The sequence below is a fragment of the Petaurus breviceps genome, unplaced genomic scaffold (assembly GCF_028583685.1).
Source record: "Petaurus breviceps papuanus isolate PSGF00001 unplaced genomic scaffold, PetGlider_PUasm1.0 177, whole genome shotgun sequence".
In the NCBI taxonomy this organism is placed as follows: domain Eukaryota; kingdom Metazoa; phylum Chordata; class Mammalia; order Diprotodontia; family Petauridae; genus Petaurus; species Petaurus breviceps.
This window is the reverse complement of record NW_027185776.1, coordinates 3533456-3551429: the sequence shown is the minus strand read 5'-3', so window position 1 is coordinate 3551429 and position 17974 is coordinate 3533456. Positions and strand designations below refer to the sequence as shown.

General features: G+C 40.1%; 1 protein-coding gene across 1 annotated transcript in view; it reads right to left on the bottom strand.

Annotated features, from left to right (window-relative positions):
* DDX24 (DEAD-box helicase 24) overlaps positions 1-4646 on the bottom strand; it is a 40578-nt gene extending 35932 nt beyond the window's left edge. The window contains exon 1 of the mRNA XM_069086013.1: positions 4541-4646. Within this exon, the coding sequence (XP_068942114.1) occupies positions 4541-4568 (28 nt within the window). The 5' untranslated portion in view covers positions 4569-4646. The remainder of the gene's footprint in view (positions 1-4540) is intronic.
* Between the last annotated feature and the right edge of the window lie 13328 nt (positions 4647-17974).

Here is a 17974-nt window from a genome sequence, read left to right as displayed (position 1 = left end):
CCCCAGTTCAAATTCAACCTCCTCCATCAGCTGGATGTGATCTATCCTTCCTCAAAATTCCCAAGATATTCTACCTACCTCTTTCTTATTTATTTATCATACTCTCTTTGGTATTAAGAGTTCATGTGTCTTTGTTCTAGCCTTCTAACCCAAAACAGCCTCCCTAGTTCCCCCAAAAGAGCAATCTTTATCTTTGCATCTTACTCATGCACAGAAAACGTTCTTAATTGTGTATAGGTATTTCTCAAACTCCTCTGCCTTCTGCTTGAATCAACTTAAATAATAACAATAATAATAATAGCTAATAATTACAGCTAACATTTATATAGTACTTACTATGCATCAGGTTCTAGGCTATACACTTCACAATTATCTCATCTCATGGTCACAACAACCCTGGGAGGTAGGGGCTGTTATTATCTCCATTTTGTGGATGAGGAAACTGGCAAAGAGAGGTTAAATGATTCGCCCAGGGCCACATGGATAGTAGATAGATGTCTGAGGTCAGACTTAAACTCATGTCTTCCTCATTCCAAGCCCAGCACTCTATCTCCCATGCCACTGGTAAGGAAGGACACTGAAGACCATCTCATCCAATATGCTAATGAGGAAACAGGTTGAAGGAGACTTAATTACAAGTGATCAAACAGCTGGCAAGTGGCAGAGCTAGAGCTGACTCCTAACCCAGGGCTCTTTACAATACACCAAATACTGAACCTTCAATAGACCTATCCACAAAATTTAAAATCCAAACAAGACATGAGTGGAAAGGGCATTAGGCAACTGCTTTTCATGTTGCTATTAACCTGGGTTCTGTTTCCAGCTCTGCCCTTTAACTTACCCAAGGATACAGGGTAGTTTACTTCTCAGTTTGTTCATCAGTAAAATGAAGATAATACCTACTCTACCTAATGTGGTTGTTGTGAGTCACTCACCTATGTGACCTTAGACAAGTCCCTTAATCTTTACAAGTCTTTGTTTCCTCATCCGTAAAATGAGGACATTAGACTTCCTCTCTGAATGACTGTATCCAGGATCACAGAAAGTTACAAGCTAGACAAGACCTGGAAGGATCACCTAGTGCAAGGTCATTATTTTACAAATAAGGAAACTGAGATTAAGTAAGTTTATTCTTGTTATTTATACATCAATTTAAGGTTTACAAATCACTTTCATCACAACCCTGCAAGTTTAATAGAATGAACAGGATTAGCCCCATTTTATGGAAGAGGAAACTGAGGTACAAAGGCAGTTTAAAGATCTGCCCCTGAATCAGACAGCTAAGAAACCAGGAGTCAAACTTCAAACCTAGGTCTCATTGCTTTTCTAGATGATTTGCTGTGGGTCACCCGCCTAGCTTGTCAATGGTTTAACAGAATGATGATCAGGAGAACTCTGGTCTCCTGATATCTAATCCAATAATTCTTTCACTAAAGCATACTGCCTGATCTTTCTTTCCATTCTCTGAATACCTAATGCCTATATCACAGAATGGCAAATCTGATTATTCTGCAGTTTCTGAATAAAACCTAAATACAGTCTAACCAATCAATCAATAGGCATTAATTATTATGGGCCAGGAGTTGTGAAAGAATCTAAGCTCCCATAAGTCCAAGTGGTCAAAACCTTCAGATAACTTACCTTCTCCCCCATAAGCTAGCACAGCCAAGAATACAAGGTAAAGATTTAATAAACACAGAATTTGCTGAAATGTTTCTATTTCCCCCTTTCAGAACACCATAAAATAGAGGGTTTTTAGCCAAGGTGTATGAACTTGTACAGAAAAATAAATTACATCTTTATTTTCATTAACCTCTAACTGAAATTTAGCATTTCCTTCCATTATGTATGTAGGCAACAGACATTATTGTGTGAAGGGTCCATAGGCTTTGCCATAGCTACCATAAGGAGTTTAGAATTCCTGGCCCAAAGAGTTCCGTTGTGGACTATCTTCCATGGAGAGCCAATGATGGGCTTTTGTTGAAATCTGGAAATGAGTTAGGAATTGGAAGAGCCACACAAATGGTATTTTGTAACTTCTAAAGATCCAAATACCAAGGGAGAAAAGGAATGACTGAGAAGCAAAAGAAAATAAGGAACATTGCTCTCAGAGAAGCAGGGAGCAGGAAGGTGGTAGAATAGCAAAGTCATCTTGTAAAAGGATTAAGGGGGTGAAAAGATTATGCCCTTGGCTAAGTAGAATTTCTGTATTAAGAGTACTTGCCTGAGAGACAGTAGGGCAGTGAAGAAATTCTGGTTCTTTCACTAATCTTTTCACTAATTGGGATAGAAGACAAGACACTTAACATCTCCCAGACTCAGCATCTTCATATATACATGATGGAGTTGGCCTAGATGGTCTCTTCAAACTCTATATTCTATGATAAACTCCTATAAGTAGCCTGGACAGAGAGAGGGGAGGTGTTGACTGCAGCAAAGTGTGGTTGGAAAGTTGAAGGTAAGTTTCTAGATTCAGAAAGCATCCTAGAGAAATCTAAGTGGAAGTACACAAGTAATAGTCTGGGGCAGTAGAATGGATGTTATTTTAGAGAAAGGACTCAGCTTTTTGTCATGGACCCTTCTGATAGTCTGGTGAAGCCTAAGGACCCCTACTTAGAATGTCTTTAAATGCAGAAAATAAAATATATGGGGTCATTTTTTTTAAAAGCCCAGTTATATTAAAACAATAACAATATTCAGAAAGTATTTTAAGGTTTGCAAAATGCCAAAGTGGACTGTCTATAAACATTTATTTAGCACCTACTATACACCAAGCACCGTGCTAAGGACTAGAGATACAAATAGGAAAAAAGAAAGGAGCCTACACTCTAATATTGGGGGGGAGGGACAGGGGAAATTCCTGTGTTTTTTTTTTTAAACAGATATCTCAATTTTATTCTCACAACTATCCAGGGTGATAAGTAGTATCCATTAGCTCCATTTTATAGATGAGGAAACAGAGGCTAACTGACTTGCCTGCAGTTATACTGCTTAAGTTGGAATTTCCAAACTCCAAGCCCAACATACAGTTTAGCAGCCTAAGAGATACCTGAGAAGAATACAAAGCAAACTAATTAAATGGAAATGTGATTTTCAAAATATTTCTAATCAACAAGTTCATTGTTCCACATTAGTGCCTTCCTTCTGATTTTTCCAATATATTTCTAATTTATCCTGTATGTCACTTGCTTGTACACAGTTGTTTGCATGTTACCTAACAGACTATGGGGGGAACTAGGTGGTGTAGTCGATAATAGTACCAGGCCTGGAGTCAGGAAGACCTAAATTCAAATCTGGCCTCAGACATTCACTAGCTGTATGACCCTGAGCAAGTCATTTAACCCTGTTTGCCTCAGTTTATTCATCTGTAAAATGAGCTGGAGAAGGAAATGGCGAGTGATTCCAGGGTCTCTGCCAAGAAAACCCCACATGGGGTCAGGCAGAGTCAGATATGACTTAACAAAAACAACAGACAGACTACTAGATCCGCGGGGGCAGGGACTGCCTTACATTTCTTTGTGTCCCCAATGCTTAGCAGGAGGCCTGGCTGTCCCACAAACAAGACACTCCTCTCTTAGAATTTTACCTTCTCTACTACAACTACTGACACCCCCATACACACCCCCTTCCTTTACATAAAATCCCAACTCCTACAGGAAGCCTTCCCCAACCCCTCTTAATTCCAGTGATTTCCCTCTTTTAATTATCTCCTCTGTATAATGAGCATAGCTTGTTTTGCATATTTCTTAGCATATTGTCTCTCCCATTGGCTTGACCTAAATGACATTTCAGAATAATGCTCTTAAATGCACAATAGACAGGATTGCAAAAGAAACTAATTAAATTTAAATATAAGCTCATCTCCGAGTATGGATTCAAGTATAGTTTTTTCACCTTATTTTTCTTGTCTTTTTTTGCAACATGGCTAATATAGAAATGTTTTGCATGACGGCACATGTGTAACTGCTATCATACTGCTTGCTGTCTCCATGGGTGCGGAGAATTCGGAAGGAAGTAAAAAATGAATGTTAAAAATAAGCATTTTCTTTTTCAAGGCCCATCCTCCTTGAGGGCAGGGGCTGTCTTTTGCCTCTTTGTATCCCCAGGGTTTAGCACGGTGCCCGGCACATAGTAGGTAATCAATAAGTGTTTATTGATTGATTGGCACATAGTGGGCAATTATTAACTGTTTCCAGGCTGACTGAAGGATAATTCACTTTCTCCTCCTTGGGTCTCAATTTCTCCAGGTGCAAAATGGAAGGGGAGGTTACAAGGAGAAGAGAGGTGGTCTAGAGTTGATCTCAAAGGTCCGGCCCGTGTTGGCTGCGTGACTCTCCTACCGCGCCGGAGCCACGCACGGAAGTCCGGCGGCGCGGCTCGGTGCGGGCCTCCTTCCTTCCCTCCCTTATTCTTTCTCTCCTTCCCTTCCCTCCTTCCCCAGTTTTCCATCTCCTAGGTCCTCTAACGTAGCCCGGGCCCGTCCCGGACCGCACTTAATGGGGAGGGGGTGAAGAGAAGGGACGAGAATACGGGAACTCACCACGTGAAGGTGTCCGCGCCTCCGCCATGGTTTCTGCCACCGCCTCTTCCGCAAACTGACACCACGTGGGTGTGTCTAATGGGGGCGGCCATGACAGCACGAAGCCCCGCCCCCTCCAAAACCGACGCAACTTTATTGGCCTCTGGTGCTGTTCCCCTCCCGGGCTTCACAAAATCTGGAGGAAGAATCTAGTTTGAGAGCTAACCGGGGGGCCTTAGAGGTCTCCCGTCATTCCCCTTTCCCTATTGGCCCAAAGGCCCAAGGGTTTACGCTGCCTCCGAATTTGGTAGAATCGAGGCAGGGCTACAAGCATTAATTAAGCGCTTACTGTTTTCCAAGTACTGCTATTGTAAGAAAATCACTTCGGCAGCGTTTGGAGGGTAGATGGGAGTCGGGGAGAAACTTGAGGCAGGGGCGCCTAATTAGGAGAGTATTGCCATATTCCTCCCAACAGGTGACAAAGGTCTCAATGAAGGTGGTGGTTATGGGAATGAAAGGACGGGAAGGGGTAATACCTGTAGGAAGCTTTTTCTCAGGAGCTTGGCTAAGAAAGGAAGGAGAGCTATCGGACTATAGCCAAAGTAACGGTGGTGTAGTGAAGGGCTTTTGTGTTGTTTTTGGTTTTTGTGGGGGTTTTGTTTGTTTGTTTTTGCTTTTTGGAGGGCAGGGCAATTGGGGTTAAGTGACTTGCCCAAGGTCATATGACTAGTTTCGTGTTAAATGCAGTGTCTGAGGTCGAATTTGAATTCAGGTCCTCCGGACTCCAGGGCCGGTCTTCTACTTACTCCGCCACCTAGCCGCCCCTTGTGTTGTGTTTTTTGTTTGTTTGTTTGTTTTTAAGGATGAGAGAATACTTGGGTTTATTTGTAGATTGTGGGGGGAAGGAAACAGTAGTAGGAAAGAGACCGAAGATTAGAAAGGGAAGAGAATGGGTGGGAGCAATCTGCTGGAGAAGACAAGAGGAGCTGGTCTAAAAAAGATGCCACAGAGCTTGTGGATGTGGGTTATATCCAGGTAGTGTGCTGGTAAATGTTTAACAACCAGCTCTCCGAAAAAAACATACTTTTTAAGTTTAAAAAAAACACTTTTTAAGTTTAATTTTGTGTGATTAACTCTGAATAATTAATATTTTTCTCTCACTTTCTTAAGTCTAGACAATCTACAAAACAATAAATTGAGCCCTATTTGTAGCATTTTTCAATGCTATGGGTATAAAATGCTCACACTGAAAATCTTAATTGGTTCTGCAGAGACTGAATGAGCTGGCTCTATCACACCACTGGCTCTTCTATGTATACATTAGTAATTTATTTTATTAAATATATGTTAAATTTAAAATACTAATTATTATGTAAAAATTAAATTGTTAGAAATTAAAACTGATATATTTTTAAAATAAGTATTGATTCATTTTAAAATAGCAATAACAAGCCCATGACATGTTACATGAATAACATTTTTATGAAAACTCTTCCAAAACAAAAAATTTAGTGAGAAGAGTGGCATTGTTTTACATATTTTTTGTGAATCTCTTTAATATCTGTCTTAATAGACAACAGATTCTCATGCTGCATTCAGTATGTCTCAATATGTTATTTTGGTTGAAGCATATGAAGAAAATCCAGCCTCACACAGATATGTAATTAGAAAAGAATATGTAATTAGAAAATTTCTATTAGAAAATAGAAATATTTTAATATTATTATAAAAATAAGTTTGATGGTGACAGCTAGGTGGCACAGTGAGTAGAGCACTGGCCCTGGAGTCAGGAGAACCTGAGTTCAAATCCAGCCTCAGATACGTAATACAAAAACTAGCTGTGTGACCTTAGGCAAGTCACTTAACCCCAATTGCCCTCCAAAAAGCTCCCCCCCCACAAAAAAAAACCCAGAATATAAAAATAAGTTTGATCTCATGAAAGAGTCTGAGGCCCACCTACAGAATCCCAGGGACCCCTCTGGGTTCCCAGACCACACTGTGAGAACCACTGTCTTAAAAGAATTAAAAAAAGTTTCATAATGTCACTCCCCTACTCAGTAAACTTCATTGGCTTCCTATTATCTCAATGATCAAATAAGCACTTTTTTTTTTTTTAACATTTAAAGGCTTTTCTTCAAAACTGTTCAGATGAAACCTTCTCCATGAATCCTTTCGTAATCCCCTCCTCTACCTAGTAGTCTCCCCCAACAACAAAAAAAAATTACCTTGTATTTATTTTGTAAATACATATTTATGTACATGTTATCTCCTCTGATAGAAAGTAAGCTCCCTAAGGTCAATGACTGTATCCCTAGTTCCTAATATAGTGTCTGGTACATACATTTTATTAAGTACTCGGTTAATCTACTGAAGAAGACTTTGGCTAGATAAGTAATAAAAGCTTACATATTTCAATTCAACAAAATTGCTCTCAGTACATATCATCTGGCAAGCCAAACCAGGTCTTGGACTCATCTTCCTATTGATGGTCATCTCCTCTAAGAAACATCATGGTGGATGTAGAGAAAGCGAGTCCTGAAATTCAACTGGCATAAGTTGTGTCCTTTATTTCCTACTCTTAGGCACATGAATATTGGAGATGACCATGACTTTGTGAGCTTCAAAAAGTCAGAAGAGTAAGCTACCATAGGTTCAGAAACTAGAGTTCTTTTCAAAGTTTGCCTGAAGCCAATTCTGGGGATCTGTTTGACTTCTTGGATATGCTGCCAAGTTATCACATTCTTCAAGGAAGGAATGGCTCATCAAATATCTATGCTACATTCAAAAGTCAACAAAGAGGAGCCAATGCTTTGCAGCAATTGATTTAAATTTGAACCCACTCTCTTAAGGGACCAAAGCAGGGGAGTGTGTCCCCTGGTCTTGGAGGAAATGCCTTGTAATTCTGTTCTTGCTATAACTACTCAGTAAAGGTCATTGTTCAGTCATTTCAGTCATGTCCAACTCTTCATGACCCTATTTGGAATTTTCTTGGAAAAGCTACTGGAGCAGTTTGCCATTTCCTTCTCCAGCGCATTTTAATCTCTTTGTAAAAGTTAAAAAACAAAAACAGAAACAAAAGCTGAAACATGGTGGAGCTGACTTGTTCCAAGAGGATGGTGGCTAGTGATTCCAGGTGATACCAGAAGTTGAAAATATAAGAGTGTCAAACTTATAGTGTCGGAAAAAAGTTTTGATGGATGTGCAAGAGCTATAACTTTTAACCATTTCAGTTTCTTTGTTCCATATTAAGTAGTCAATTTTTGTAAAATATTCTGAAAACAAGAAGTATCATTTAAAACTACATATGATATGGCTAATTTGGAAATGTTTTTGCATGATTTCATACATGTAATGGATATCATATTTCTTTTTTTTCAAATGATTTATTAACTTCTGATTTACATCATTCATTTCTGCCAGATGTTGAGTTACAAATTTTCTCTCTGTTTTTCCCCTACCCACTGCCCCAAAATAGCAGTACCACAGGATATCCCCTCCTCCAATCTGCTCTATCCAATATTTTCTCCCATACCCCTTTCGACTTTTCCAGTGGATCTCCATGCCCCAGTGCCTGTATATCTTCTTTCCCAAATACATGTAAAATAGTATTAATAATAGTGTATATATATATATATATATATTTAAACATTTTATCTTAAAACTTTGAATTCCAGATTCATTCCCTTCCTCCCTTGTCATCCACCCTTACTAGGAAGATAAGCAGTTCAGTATAGGATGTACATGTGTGGCTAATGCAAAACAATAACATAGTAGATATATTGTAAAAGACTGACTATATTTCCCTTCCTCCTATCCCACCTCCCACTTGTTCTATTCTCTACTTTGATCCTGTACCTTTTCAAAAGTGGGTGCTTCCAACTTCCCTCCCCCCAAGGCTGCCCTGCCTTCTATCATCCCCCCTTTCATCCCCTTCCCCCTACTCTCCTGGAGGGTGAGATACCATATTTAGAGTGTATTCCATTCCCTCCTCAAGCCAAATTCAATGGGAATAAGGTTGACCCATTCCCTTTTGCCTTCCTATTCTTCCCCTCCATTGTAACCATTTTTCCTTGTGAGATAGTTTACCCCATTGTGTCTCTCCCCATCTCCTCTCATTATATTCCTCTCTCACTTCTTAATTTCACTTGTTAAGTATCATCCCTTCCTGTTAAATTGGTCCTGTGCCCTCTATCTATGTATACCTGTAAACATATATACACATTCACATATGTATTCATGTGCCCATATACCCTCATATATATTTCTGTTCCCTTCAACTACTGAGAAAGGTTTCATCAGTTACAATTATTGTTTTTCCATGTAGGAATGTTAATAGTTCAACTTTGATAAGTTACTTATGATTTCTTTTCCCTGTATACTTCTTATTCTTCTCTTGCTTCTTGTATCTGAATGTCAAATTTTCTATTCAACTCTGGTTTTTTCAATGAGAATGTTTGAAAGTCCTCTATTCCACTGAATGACCATACTTTCCCCTGATACATGATACTCAGTTTTGCTGGGTAGGTGACTCTTGGTTTTAATCCCAGCTCCTTTGATCTCTGGATTATCATATTCCAAGCCCTTCCATCCCTCAGTGTAGAAGCTGCCAGATCCTGTGTTATCCCGATTGTGTTTACACAATATTCAAATTGTTTCTTCCTGGCTGCTTGTAATATTCTCTCCTTAATCTGGGAATTCAGGAACCTGGCTATAATATTCCTAGGAGTTTTCTTTTTGGGATCTTTTTCAGGAGGTGATTGGTGCATTCTTTCAACCTCTATTTTGCCCTCTGGTTCTAAAGCATCAGGGCAGTTTTCTTTGAGAACTTCCTGGAGGATGATTTCTAGGTTCTTACTTTGATCATGGCTTTCAGGTAGTCCAATAATTTTAAAATTATCTCTCCTGGATCTATTTTCCAAGTCAGTGGTTTTCCCCATGAGATATATCACATTGCCTTCTATTCTTTCATTTGTTTGGATCTGTTTAACAGCATCTTGATTTCTCATAAAGTCATTAGCTTCCATTTGCTCCAATCTAATTCTGAAGCAATGATTCTCCTCAGTGAGCTTTTGAGATTCTTTTTCCATCTGAGTTAGTCTGTTTTTTAAGGATTAATTTTCCTCAGTCAGGCTGTTGACTCTCATTTCATAATTTTCTTGCATTGTTCTCATTTCTCTTCCCAATTTTTCCTCCACTTCTCTTATCTGCTTCTTAAGGTCCTCTATGGACTGTAACCAGCTCGTATTTTCCTTTGATGCTTTTTGTGCAGGAGTTCTGACTTCACTGTTTTCCTCCTGTTCCATGCTTTGCTCCTTTTTGCCCCCAAAATAGGAGTCTAATGTTGGAATCTTCTGTCTGCTTTGTTTCCTTTGCCTGGTCATGTCGCCCCTCAGTCACTTGACCCCTGGGATTTTTGCCTCAGTAGAACTCTGCCACCAGACAGGAGAGCTTTCATCCCAAATGCTGGGGTTTTCTCTGAGGCCTCCACACACTCTGGCAAGCTGGACACACACCCCAGGACCTCTACCCTAGACTACAATCTAGATCCAAGAAGGTTAAAGCAAGAGCATTTACCCCTCAGACTGGTGCTTGGTCCTCCTACACTCTGCAGGCCAGGAGCTGAAGCTGCCACATGGTGCTGGCTGGCTGTGCCGGGAGTCTCAGCAGCTTCTTGCCCCGAGGGCAAAAGCCACACACTCCCCCTTACTGGGTCCCAAAGTCCAGACTGCACTGACCTCTCACTTTTCCTTCACATCTATGTGTTGATAAATCTGGAAACAGCCACAGCTGCTGATGATCTGGAGTCCCCTCTGGCCAGGCTAGTCAGGCCTGCCCTGGGGCTAAAGCCTCTGGGTGGGGCTGGGCTCACCTCCCAGAGTGCTATGCTGGCCACTTGCTGCAGGCCTGCCAAGCTGTCCTCAGTGGGAGGTGTATTAGCAAGCACCCCAGCATCCCCAGGGTGGCTGCCAACACAGGTTCTTAGATCTGCTTTGATAAAGGAAAGCAACTCAAAATGGGTTAACAAGCTTACTTTAATCAGTCAAACATGTATCATTTACCTAGTTCAGGGGAAAAAGGTCAGCACCCCGAACTTCAGAGTATACAGACAGAATTATCAAGACAGAGAAACAGATCAAGTAGACAGATTTCCAAATTGTCCAAACATTACATCCATACCAAATCAACATCTGGGTTTTTCAAAGCCGGGGGACTCTCAACAACAGCTTCCCAGAATTTCATCTGATCAAATCACAGAACACTTGTCAAAGTGAGCCCCAAACCAAAGCCTCACATCAGGGCTTATATAGCCTTCTCCTGGCTCAGAGAATGTAACAACCTTCTGGACCCACTGACCAATCAAAAAGTATCTACTGAAAAACAAGCCTCCCACCCCAGGCTCCAGGTGCACTTTAGCCTAGGGGAAGGGAAGATCTTAAAAATTTACATTCCCATTACAGGAGGTTAGCTTCTCTGTGTCATTTTGTGGGTTCTACAGCTCCAAAGTTTGTTCAGAGTCCCCTTTCATATGGATTGGGGAAGGTGAAAGCCTGAGCATCGGGGAGGTCCTGCTTCTACTCTGCCATTTTGACCGGATATCATATTTCTTGCCTTCTCAAGGTTTAGAAGAAAGGGTGGAGGAAAAGAGAGAATTTGGAACAGAAAATAAAATTTAAAAATAGATTATGTATGAATTATTACTACTACTGAGTGGCAATAAGACTTTCTTCCCAGGTAATCATAACACTTTTATCTGCTGTTTTGTTGTTTTCTGAATTAACTAAAAAAATAACTAACGTTAAAGAGATAATACAATCTTTAGTCTTTCAAATAGCATTTTATTAGTCACCTACTGTATGATACCAGTAGAGCATTTCTTATTTTGAAATTTGTTTATAATCTTTCACCTCTAATTTCCTTGAGAATGATCTATTTATTTCTTCGTGGTGCTGCCAATGTTGAATTTTATTATTATAAACTATCTTTTTTTTAGTTAATTTATATCATTATGGCTAGAGTATTATTTTGCTTTAAGAGCCTAATCATCATAGTCATGATATTTGCCTTTATTAAAGAGGATATATGTACAATAACAGTATAAAAGCTACCATTTATACAGTGCTTTAAGATATACAATGTACTTGATAGATATCAGTGATATCAATATCAAATTATATCAATCATTTGATTAACAGATCATATCTTACATATATAGACTAAATTTCCTCTCAGATCTTCAGAGTCTCTCACAGCAATGATATTTTCAGAACAGAATATGTAAGAGCAGAAAAAAAAACCAATTGATCTTTGATTCTTAGATTTAGCCCTGAGGATAATTTTTCACAGAAAAAAAAATCTGACTTTTAAAAATTAATCTTGTAATCTAGTCAGGAAAACTACCTGTACACAAATTTAGTATTTAATATTTCTGAATTAGTCTTGGATTTTATGCCAATATTGAGCTATTAGGATATTTTAATTCCTTAGTGTAAATAAAGAAGCCATGTTTCATAATGGAAAGAGCCCTAACTCTATCGAGATCAGCAATTTCACTCATAGAGAGATTTCCAAAACTCTGTAGTGAGGCAAGTAAAAATCAGGGACACGTTGAGGTACTAACCTCTTCTACATGTCCATTTCTTCCTAAAGTCTCTCTCCCTCCCGCCCCAGGGGGCCTCTCCCTGAAAAAAGCCTGTAAGCTCATGTAACCTCTCTTCAAAGTCTAAGATCAGCAAAACAAAATCTCTCCTCTCCCAAGCTCTTGCCAACTCTGCCCTTCATGCAGGTCCAGAGTTACAGTGATTGTTCTCTCTACCAATAAAAAGAGTCTTAAGCAAATGTACCAGGCTTGAACCCTGGGTTCCACAGATAAACAAGTTAGATACTTTGAGGAGGGAGAGAGTACCAGTTTGAGGGGGAATCAGAAAAGGCTTTCTGTAGGAAAAGTTGATCTGTGAAGGAAGCTAAGGATTCAAAAAGGCAGCCGTGAGGAGGAAATACATTCTAGGCTACTTTAAAAAACCAAAAAAGCCTTGCTTTCAAAGGATTAGCACCAGTCTAGCGTATCTGGACCTAGCATTCCCTCATTCTGTTCCATCATTCTGTCTTGAAACATTTATTAGCAAATCCATTAGTGTGGTATCTCTGCTGTAGTCAGAGATGAAGATTTTTTGAGCCCAGAGAAAGTATCTCATTTTCTTTCCAATTATTCAGGGAATCCTGGGAAAGTTTCAAAATCCATGAATGGTTGAAAATAAGTGACTTGAACAATAATACTAACAGTTCCTATTTCTACCTTGCTCTAAAGTTTATACAGTGCTTTCCTCACAAAACCTGGCAGTGTGGTGTGGGCTGTCACCATGGATTCAATCTGGAGACCTGGGTTTGAATTTCCAATCTGCTCTCTGGCAAGTCACTAGATATCAATGAGCCTCAGCTTATTCAGCTCTAAGATAAGAGTATTGGAATAGTAAATGATTTATCAGGTTCCTTCCAGGTATAAGTTTTGTGATGCTTTGAACTTTTATCACTAGAAGCATTTTATCGATGAAGAAATCGAGGTTCATCAACACATATAGGCAAGTATTTCACCTATCATCACAGTCTAACCCAAGTCCCAAAGCCCAGTGGTGTGGGACTCTGCTCACTGGTAATCAATTTTTGTTGTTGTTGAGTCCTTTCAGTGTGTCTGATTCTTCATGACCCCATTTGGGCTTTTCTTGGCAAAGATCCTAGGGTGGTTTGCCATTTCCTTCTCCAGCTTATTTTACAGATGAGGAAACTGAGGCAAACAGGATTAAGTGATTTGCCTAGGGTCCCACAGCTAGTAAGTGTCTCAGGCTAAATCCAAACTCAGATCTTTCCAATGCAGGGCTCTATCCACTGCCACCTAGAGGCATTGCCCCAGGCCCATGTGAGGAGTGGGGTAAGGTTGAGGAGAAATCCTCATTTCAGTGTCATCAATGAGTATCTTGGGTGGGACTTGGTCCCAAGTCCCTCAACCTGAAATTCAGGTTGCTCTGGATACTATGTGTTTCATCTACAATAGTGCTGTGTAGTTGCTTAGGAAACAATTCAAAAAAATACTTTTTCATGGCAGCTGAAGACTTTCTGCAAGAACATCTACTTACTCGATGGTTATTTCCTAGTTTTTTTAGCCTCCTCCATTTTTGTTTGGTGAAGTAGTTTGCTTCTAAATAGGTAGGCGGAGATCCTATTTTGGAGGTCTGAGGGTCCTATTTTTAAAGGTTAGGGTCCTCTTTGGAGGTACTTCTTGGCAATAAAACAGGAGTATATAAATTACACATTGAAATAATGGAGCACTTTTCATTCTTCCTGCAGACTCAGTATTTGAGAACTGGGTTATTTCAGGGGAACCTATAAATTGTCGAAAAGGCAGTGGACTGGGACAGGAGCAAGGAATTTCAAATGAGGAGTTCAGAGTCAGTGACTGAGTCACTGGGCTTGATGACAAAATAACAATGGATTTCTCTATGACAGAGCCTTGTTGGGAAGGGAATGTAGTTCAAAGTATCTTTGCTCCCTCAAGAAAATAACAAAAACATGATCTGTTGACTCAATCAATGATGGTTTCAGTTTCAGGGAATCATTGAGTTTTCAAGCAGGAAGAGACATTGGAGTTCAGCTCTTTTATTTTTGCAGATAAGGGACCTGGAAGCCTAAGAAATTATTATCTCGTCAGAGGCCATAGATGCAGTTGTAAAGTTAGAACCTAGTTCTCTTGACTTTCAGTCCACTGCATTATTCTGTTTCTGTGTTTAAGTTTTGGCCTCTGATTATTGTTGATTTCCCTTTCAAAAGAATGAAAGGGCAAAGATAGCATATTGTGAAAAGAATACTGGATATAGAGTCAGCAGACCTTTTTTTAAGTCTAAATTCTATGATATAATAGTTCAGGAAACTTGAATACATTATAAACTCTCCTAGCCTCAGTTACTTTTTTTTTTAATCTGTAAAATTGGAATAATATTTGTACTAGAAGATTCAGTGTTGTCATTAAAAAGCATTTTTTAAAACCTGAAAGCACTGCAGAAATATTTTTAAAGCAGGTAACATTTTTATTAATAAAGAATTTACATTTTGATAACATTTCAATGCCCACGCGGGCAAGGATGATTCCCCTGGAGAATAACTCTGGGCTAAAGCTACAGTTCATTTCAAGGACTGGATGAGAGGAAGAGAAAGAGGTAAAGAGACAGACTGGTATAAAAGAAGGTATGAAATTTTGAATGTTTACCAGGAGCCTCTGGGGCTACAGGCATATGGGGAAAGCTGACCCTCCAACATGTCCCATGATTTTCAGCACCTATACTCCAAAGACTATTAAGAATGAAAATCTTGGGAGAGATAGTTTTATTTTAGTTACGCTGAGATTTCTTCTCACTCTCAACAACAGAGGCCCATTAACTCATGTGTTTTGATCTCTGATATAATAGGTATGGCATCTTCAATTACTGTTTTACTACTTACATTGATAAATATGTTTGTTCAATATTCATCTTTTTGTGTGTAATAAGTCATTGGCAGGAGGGAGCTAAGCATGCCAAGAGTAAGCTGTTACCTTCGTTTTTAAAGTAGCCGGAAAAAGTGGCTTTTATCTTGAACCCCTAAAGGATCATAGTACCCCAAGACTTCAAATATCTGGTGTATAGTAGATGGATATAATTCTAGCCCAATACCCTTAATAATAAGCAAATGGAGGGTGAATGCCCAGGCACAGCTCTCCTCCTGCTCTATCTAAAGGTTAAAAATCCCCAAGGTAGCCCAGATCCCAGATTAATTGACATGCATATAAGTAAATCTCTGTGACACAGATCATCATCGTGATTCCCTGTGGCCCTGGGTTAACCTGTCAGACGCAGGCCCGTGCACGCTGTCACCTCGTCCCTACGCTGCACAGCTGTATAGAACACGCTACATGGGCCCTATTTCTAGGGACACAATTCTGCAAAGGAGCAGTTAGATAAACAGAAGAATCAGGATAACTTTTTTCCTGCATCACAAAAACCTACCTGCAGTAGGAGGAGGTAACCGACAGTGTCAAACACTTCAGCGAGGCCGAGAAAAAAAGAATGCTAGATCTGGCAATTGAGGGACTATCGACGACTTTAGGGAAGGCACTGATGAGGTAGGAATCCAGGTTGCAAAGGCTTGAGGAGTAAATGAGAGGAGTGGAAGTGGACACACCAAACGGACAGTTGTATCAAGGAATTTAATCACCAAGGGGAGGAGACACATAGGGCAATAGCCAGTAGGGAGAGTGGGGTCAAATTAAATATTTCCAAGAATGGAGGAGACACAGGTGTCTTTGTAGGCAGCTGGGAAAGAACCAAGGAGAGAGGTGAAGATGAGAGAGACAGACACAAAGAGACAGAGAGAGAGATTGGGGATGATAGGGGCGGCTAGGTGGTGCAGTGAATAGAGCACCGGCCCTGGAGTCAGAAGGACCTGAGTTCAAATTTGACTGCAGACACTTAACACAAAAAACTAGCCGTGTGACCTTGGGCAAGTCACTTAACCCCAATTGCCCTACCTTCACCCCTCCAAAAAGAAAAAAAAATAGATTGGGGATGAAAGTAGGTTCAATATGCTGAAGGGAAGAAATAGGATCAAGGATACAGATACTAGGTTCCCACTGATCCACTGATCACTGATTGAACATGAATTGCATATAGGTTTCTTCTGCTGGTCAAGTTCAAACAGTAATCACTACAGATGAAGCTGAGAGACATCCTTTGTTCATTTTGTCTCTTTGTATGAAGTTTTTCACAAATTCTCCTTTTTCTTTAGGTCAGTTAATACTTTTACAGTAGACATTGGTCAAATCACTCACTTCTCCCTGGGGCTCAATTTCTGTAGTATGGTGGTTATGACTTTCAAAGTCTCTTCCAGATTTAATATCGCATGATTTCTGGTCTTAAATAACTGCATTCCTACTCTTATAGTGGGCTGGGAATGGCCCTTCCCATATAGGGGCTCTTGTTCTGGACTTAATGGACTATGTTCAGTCTTAAAGTTACCTGATCCCTAAAAGAAGGAGTGCTAATGTATCCTTATTGAATTAGTTTATGTTATGGCTAAGTAAATCAACCGTAACTGCTGACCTATGGTGTCTCATTTCAACCCAACATAAAATCTGACCTAATAGGATACCAGCCTGAGCCAGGTCTACCCCTAACATCAATGATGCTTCCATGTCCAAACTGAATGGGAAAGCTGATCTTAATTAAACCCCACTCTCTGCTTCACTACCTGGCTTCTGTCTCAGTTTCCTGATGGTTCACTGTGGGTTCTGATCTCTTCTCCTTATACCATCCCCAGTGGTGAGTTGGTTTGTCTAATGCTATGGCCTTTTATGCTACAAATCACACTGAACTTAGTCTTCCTTCACAACACCTCCCCCGCCCCTTACCCTGTCACAGAAATTAGTGCTGAAGGAGTATCTAGCCAGGCTCTAATCTCCCTGTACAAATACCTATAAAGATCAGCTCTTTCCTTTGTTTCTGTTCTGACAGGCCAGGATCAGGATTTGAGTTCCTGATGAAAAAAAAAACATAAAACACTAAAACCTAAGTGAATAAACAGTCATGTCATTTCCTTTTTTCTTTTCTGATGGGGCTCTCCTTTCCCCAGGGACCTCCACTATGCTCACAGCTTATACATATTACTAGGGATGTCCCCTCCACCTTCCAGCAAAAGGAAGACACTCTGGGATGGTAGAGAGTTAACTAACACCAACTTTGGTGGATCTCTGCCTTCAAGAGACCAAAATAGACCTCCCAAATTATAGTACTACTGCAGGACAGTCCCCTCCCACAAAAAGAAAAGAACTCTAGGTTGCAACCTACCCCTATACTAAGTACATATACCTCTAAGGTTTTATGTACATAACCTACCTACTCTACTTTTTCCAGGGGCCTATATAGTTACTTTAGACTAATGGCTCTTGTCTTGGTCAAGGAAATTCTCCACTGTTTCATTGTTGCTGGGTTTTTTTTTCCTGCAGCCTCTGGCTTCATTCATTAACTGTTCAGAAACTGTATGAGCCTTTCTCCTTGTAATAGTAATGTAATTTGAAGTTCCTTTTGTATTGCTAATCTGAAAGGTACTTAGCACCCAGTTCAAATTAAGCCTCTGTTAAAGAAACAGAAGATATGAACTCCTGTTGCTGATGTAACAGGAAGGGGCTGAAAAGAGAGGAGCAATACTGTATTTAAGGAAAAACCCCAGAGAGGGAGAGTCAGATCTTCTTGGATCCAGGTCCTGGAGGCTGAGGAAGAGAGGCCCAGTCTGCAGAGAATGATTTTGATTTTGGTAACCTGGATGAAGTGATTTTGATTCTGGGAACCAGCTGGAGCTTCTTTTAGGTTGCTGCCAGCTTCTCCTGGGAGCTGCCGAAGACTGAGGAAGCATGGTTGTGATACTGGTACTTTGTAT